Source organism: Zootermopsis nevadensis, unplaced genomic scaffold (assembly GCF_977971745.1).
Source record: "Zootermopsis nevadensis isolate Lab colony 2312 unplaced genomic scaffold, Znev_1.0 Znev_ptg000006l, whole genome shotgun sequence".
NCBI lineage: Eukaryota > Metazoa > Arthropoda > Insecta > Blattodea > Termopsidae > Zootermopsis > Zootermopsis nevadensis.
The window spans coordinates 14,985,332-14,991,331 of NW_028259138.1; the positions used below are offsets into that span (position 1 = coordinate 14,985,332).

General features: G+C 37.5%; 1 protein-coding gene across 1 annotated transcript in view; it reads left to right on the plus strand.

Moving 5' to 3' along the window:
• The window catches only part of LOC147874740 (transcription-associated protein 1-like), a 29,652-nt gene extending 23,956 nt beyond the window's left edge, over positions 1-5,696 (plus strand). Inside the window, exon 9 of the mRNA XM_087343814.1 lies at positions 5,678-5,696. Coding sequence (XP_087199940.1) covers positions 5,678-5,681 — 4 coding nt within the window. The 3' untranslated portion in view covers positions 5,682-5,696. The remainder of the gene's footprint in view (positions 1-5,677) is intronic.
• Positions 5,697-6,000: the final 304 nt, after the last annotated feature.

Here is a 6,000-nt window from a genome sequence, read left to right on the forward strand (position 1 = left end):
TCTTGAGAAGTCCTTGTCCCAAGTCTTGAGAAGTTCTTGTCCCAAGTCTTGAGAAGTCACTTGTCCCAAGTCTTGAGAAGTCCTTGTCCCAAGTCTTGAGAAGTTCTTGTCCCAAGTCTTGAGAAGTCACTTGTCCCAAGTCTTGAGAAGTCACTCGTCGCAAGTCTTGAGAAGTTATTGTCCCAAGTCTTGTCTGCTTGTTTAGGGCTGTGCCTCACCTGTCTTAGCTGAATTCAATTTTTTTCGAAAATTCTTAGTTTTCTTCGCGTTTCGCGCCATTTGCCGTCGTTTTTAATTTTTTTAAAATTTCGAAAAATTTTGAGAAATTTCAATTTTTTCGAAAAATTTCGAAAAATCGAAAAACGTGGCAAATCGTCGAAAAAGCGCACAAAACTAAGAATTTTTGAAAAATTTCATCTTTTAATTTTTTTCCGAATTTTCCGAAAATTTTTGGTTTTGTGCGCATTTCAGAAGGTTTGCAGCGTTTTTTGATTTTTAGAAAAATTTGAAAATTTTTCCTTCTAAATTTGACCTGTCCCATTCTTATCAGGACTAGACTCCCAAGTCTTGAGAAGTCACTTGTCCCAAGTCTTGAGAAGTCCTTGTCCCAAGTCTTGAGAAGTTCTTGTCCCAAGTCTTGAGAAGTCACTTGTCCCAAGTCTTGAGAAGTCACTCGTCCCAAGTCTTGAGAAGTCACTCGTCCCAAGTCTTAAGAAGTTCTTGTCCCAAGTCTTGAGAATTCACTTGTCCCAAGTCTTGAGAAGTTCTTGTCCCAAGTCTTGAGAAGTCACTTGTCCCAAGTCTTGAGAAGTTCTTGTCCCAAGTCTTGAGAAGTCACTCGTCGCAAGTCTTGAGAAGTTATTGTCCCAAGTCTTGTCTGCTTGTTTAGGGCTGTGCCTCACCTGTCTTAGCTGAATTCAAATTTTTTCGAAAATTCTTAGTTTTCTTCGCGTTTCGCGCCATTTGCCGTCGTTTTTAATTTTTTTAAAATTTCGAAAAATTTTGAAAATTCTCAAAGGGGTACCCCTTTGAGAAATTTCAATTTTTTCGAAAAATTTCGAAAAATCGAAAAACGTGGCAAATCGTCCAAAAAGCGCACAAAACTAAGAATTTTTGAAAAATTTCAACTTTTAATTTTTTCCGAATTTTCCGAAAATTTTTGGTTTTGTGCGCATTTCAGAAGGTTTGCAGCGTTATTTGATTTTTCGAAAAATTTGAAAATTTTTCCTTCTAAATTTGACTGTCCCATCCCTATCAGGACTAGACTCCCAAGTCTTGAGAAGTCACTTGTCCCAAGTCTTCAGAAGTCCTTGTCCCAAGTGTTGAGAAGTTCTTGTCCCAAGTCTTGAGAAGTCACTCGTCCCAAGTCTTGAGAAGTCACTCGTCCCAAGTCTTGAGAAGTCACTCGTCCCAAGTCTTGAGAAGTCACTCGTCCCAAGTCTTGAGAAGTTCTTGTCCCAAGTCTTGAGAAGTTCTTGTCCCAAGTCTTGAGAAGTCACTTGTCCCAAGTCTTGAGAAGTCCTTGTCCCAAGTCTTGAGAAGTCACTCGTCCCAAGTCTTGAGAAGTCACTCGTCCCAAGTCTTGAGAAGTCACTCGTCCCAAGTCTTGTCTGCTTGTTTAGGGCTGTGCCTCACCTGTCTTAGCTGAATTCAAATTTTTTTCGAAAATTCTTAGTTTTCTTCGCGTTTCACGCCATTTGCAGTCGTTTTTATTTTTTTTAAAATTTCGAAAATTTTTGAAAATTTTCAAAGGGGTACCCCTTTGAGAAATTTCAATTTTTTCGAAAAATTTCGAAAAATCGAAAAACGTGGCAAATCGTCCAAAAAGCGCACAAAACTAAGAATTTTTGAAAAATTTCAACTTTTAATTTTTTTCCGAATTTTCCGAAAATTTTTGGTTTTGTGCGCATTTCAGAAGGTTTGCAGCGTTTTTTGATTTTTCGAAAAATTTGAAAATTTTTCCTTCTAAATTTGACCTGTCCCATTCTTATCAGGACTAGACTCCCAAGTCTTGAGAAGTCACTTGTCCCAAGTCTTGAGAAGTCCTTGTCCCAAGTCTTGAGAAGTTCTTGTCCCAAGTCTTGAGAAGTTCTTGTCCCAAGTCTTGAGAAGTCACTTGTCCCAAGTCTTGAGAAGTCCTTGTCCCAAGTCTTGAGAAGTTCTTGTCCCAAGTCTTGAGAAGTCACTTGTCCCAAGTCTTGAGAAGTCACTCGTCGCAAGTCTTGAGAAGTTATTGTCCCAAGTCGTGTCTGCTTGTTTAGGGCTGTGCCTCACCTGTCTTAGCTGAATTCAAATTTTTTCGAAAATTCTTAGTTTTCTTCGCGTTTCGCGCCATTTGCCGTCGTTTTTAATTTTTTTAAAATTTCGAAAAATTTTGAAAATTCTCAAAGGGGTACCCCTTTGAGAAATTTCAATTTTTTCGAAAAATTTCGAAAAATCGAAAAACGTGGCAAATCGTCGAAAAAGCGCACAAAACTAAGAATTTTTGAAAAATTTCAACTTTTAATTTTTTTCCGAATTTTCCGAAAATTTTTGGTTTTGTGCGCATTTCAGAAGGTTTGCAGCGTTTTTTGATTTTTCGAAAAATTTGAAAATTTTTCCTTCTAAATTTGACCTGTCCCATTCTTATCAGGACTAGACTCCCAAGTCTTGAGAAGTCACTTGTCCCAAGTCTTGAGAAGTCCTTGTCCCAAGTCTTGAGAAGTTCTTGTCCCAAGTCTTGAGAAGTCACTTGTCCCAAGTCTTGAGAAGTCACTCGTCGCAAGTCTTGAGAAGTTATTGTCCCAAGTCTTGTCTGCTTGTTTAGGGCTGTGCCTCACCTGTCTTAGCTGAATTCAAATTTTTTCGAAAATTCTTAGTTTTCTTCGCGTTTCGCGCCATTTGCCGTCGTTTTTAATTTTTTTAAAATTTCGAAAAATTTTGAAAATTCTCAAAGGGGTACCCCTTTGAGAAATTTCAATTTTTTCGAAAAATTTCGAAAAATCGAAAAACGTGGCAAATCGTCGAAAAAGCGCACAAAACTAAGAATTTTTGAAAAATTTTCAACTTTTAATTTTTTTCCGAATTTTCCGAAAATTTTTGGTTTTGTGCGCATTTCAGAAGGTTTGCAGCGTTTTTTGATTTTTCGAAAAATTTGAAAATTTTTCCTTCTAAATTTGACCTGTCCCATTCTTATCAGGACTAGACTCCCAAGTCTTGAGAAGTCACTTGTCCCAAGTCTTGAGAAGTCCTTGTCCCAAGTCTTGAGAAGTTCTTGTCCCAAGTCTTGAGAAGTCACTTGTCCCAAGTCTTGAGAAGTCACTCGTCGCAAGTCTTGAGAAGTTATTGTCCCAAGTCTTGTCTGCTTGTTTAGGGCTGTGCCTCACCTGTCTTAGCTGAATTCAATTTTTTTCGAAAATTCTTAGTTTTCTTCGCGTTTCGCGCCATTTGCCGTCGTTTTTAATTTTTTTAAAATTTCGAAAAATTTTGAAAATTCTCAAAGGGGTACCCCTTTGAGAAATTTCAATTTTTTCGAAAAATTTCGAAAAATCGAAAAACGTGGCAAATCGTCCAAAAAGCGCACAAAACTAAGAATTTTTGAAAAATTTCAACTTTTAATTTTTTTCCGAATTTTCCGAAAATTTTTGGTTTTGTGCGCATTTCAGAAGGTTTGCAGCGTTTTTTGATTTTTCGAAAAATTTGAAAATTTTTCCTTCTAAATTTGACCTGTCCCATTCTTATCAGGACTAGACTCCCAAGTCTTGAGAAGTCACTTGTCCCAAGTCTTGAGAAGTCCTTGTCCCAAGTCTTGAGAAGTTCTTGTCCCAAGTCTTGAGAAGTCACTTGTCCCAAGTCTTGAGAATTCACTCGTCGCAAGTCTTGAGAAGTTATTGTCCCAAGTCTTGTCTGCTTGTTTAGGGCTGTGCCTCACCTGTCTTAGCTGAATTCAAATTTTTTCGAAAATTCTTAGTTTTCTTCGCGTTTCGCGCCATTTGCCGTCGTTTTTAATTTTTTTAAAATTTCTAAAAATTTTGAAAATTCTCAAAGGGGTACCCCTTTGAGAAATTTCAATTTTTTCGAAAAATTTCGAAAAATCGAAAAACGTGGCAAATCGTCCAAAAAGCGCACAAAACTAAGAATTTTTGAAAAATTTCAACATTTAATTTTTTTCCGAATTTTCCGAAAATTTTTGGTTTTGTGCGCATTTCAGAAGGTTTGCAGCGTTTTTTGATTTTTCAAAAAATTTGAAAATTTTTCCTTCTAAATTTGACCTGTCCCATTCTTATCAGGACTAGACTCCCAAGTCTTGAGAAGTCACTTGTCCCAAGTCTTGAGAAGTCCTTGTCCCAAGTCTTGAGAAGTCACTTGTCCCAAGTCTTGAGAAGTTCTTGTCCCAAGTCTTGAGAAGTCACTCGTCGCAAGTCTTGAGAAGTTCTTGTCCCAAGTCTTGTCTGCTTGTTTAGGGCTGTGCCTCACCTGTCTTAGCTGAATTCAAATTTTTTCGAAAATTCTTAGTTTTCTTCGCGTTTCGCGCCATTTGCCGTCGTTTTTAATTTTTTTAAAATTTCTAAAAATTTTGAAAATTCTCAAAGGGGTACCCCTTTGAGAAATTTCAATTTTTTCGAAAAATTTCGAAAAATCGAAAAACGTGGCAAATCGTCCAAAAAGCGCACAAAACTAAGAATTTTTGAAAAATTTCAACTTTTAATTTTTTTCCGAATTTTCCGAAAATTTTTGGTTTTGTGCGCATTTCAGAAGGTTTGCAGCGTTTTTTGATTTTTCAAAAAATTTGAAAATTTTTCCTTCTAAATTTGACCTGTCCCATTCTTATCAGGACTAGACTCCCAAGTCTTGAGAAGTCACTTGTCCCAAGTCTTGAGAAGTCCTTGTCCCAAGTCTTGAGAAGTCACTTGTCCCAAGTCTTGAGAAGTTCTTGTCCCAAGTCTTGAGAAGTCACTCGTCGCAAGTCTTGAGAAGTTCTTGTCCCAAGTCTTGAGAAGTCACTTGTCCCAAGTCTTGAGAAGTCACTTGTCCCAAGTCTTGAGAAGTTCTTGTCCCAAGTCTTGAGAAGTCACTCCTCCGAAGTCTTGAGAAGTCACTTGTCCCAAGTCTTGAGAAGTTCTTGTCCCAAGTCTTGAGAAGTCACTTGTCCCAAGTCTTAAGAAGTTCTTGTCCCAAGTCTTGAGAAGTCACTCGTCCCAAGTCTCGAGAAGTCTCTCGTCCCAAGTCTTGAGAAGTCTCTCGTCCCAAGTCTTGAGAAGTTCTCGTCCCAAGTCTTGAGAAGTACTTGTCCCAAGTCTTGAGAAGTACTTGTCCCAAGTCTTGAGAAGTATTTGTCCCAAGTCTATAGAAGTAACTCGTCCCAAGTCTTGAGAAGTCACTTGTCCCAAGTCTTGAGAATTTCTTGTCCCAAGTCTTGAGAAGTCACTTGTCCCAAGTCTTGAGAAGTAACTCGTCCCAAGTCTTGAGAAGTCACTCGTCCCAAGTCTTGAGAAGTTCTTGTTCCAAGTCTTGAGAAGTCACTTGTCCCAAGTCTTGAGAAGTTCTTGTCCCAAGTCTTGAGAAGTTTTTGTCCCAAGTCTTGAGAAGTCACTTGTCCCAAGTCTTGAGAAGTACTACTCAGAATATATTTATTTTGTTTTCAGTTAATTTTCTTTGCTTTGATTGAAATTAATGTTTGTTTTTTGATTTTGTTCAGGTGATGATACTTTTTTCCAGTCGAGATTAAGAAGATGAAATAAGTGAATTAATTATATTTTGTAAACTGATGTACAAACAGAATTTTTTTGCATAATAAAGTCTTTTTTATTTTGAATAATGTTATCATTTAGGATTCCTGAATTCCTTGCATACACTCTAGGTAGAACTTAGAATTTTTTCGAACTTTGCCAAAAACTTAGTTTTTGGTACAAGTTCGGAAAATTCTAAGAAAAACTTGAGAAGTTCTTGTCGCAAGTCTTGAGAAGTCACTTGTCCCAAGTCTTGAGAAGTTCTTGTCCCAAGTCTTGTTTAGGGCTGTGC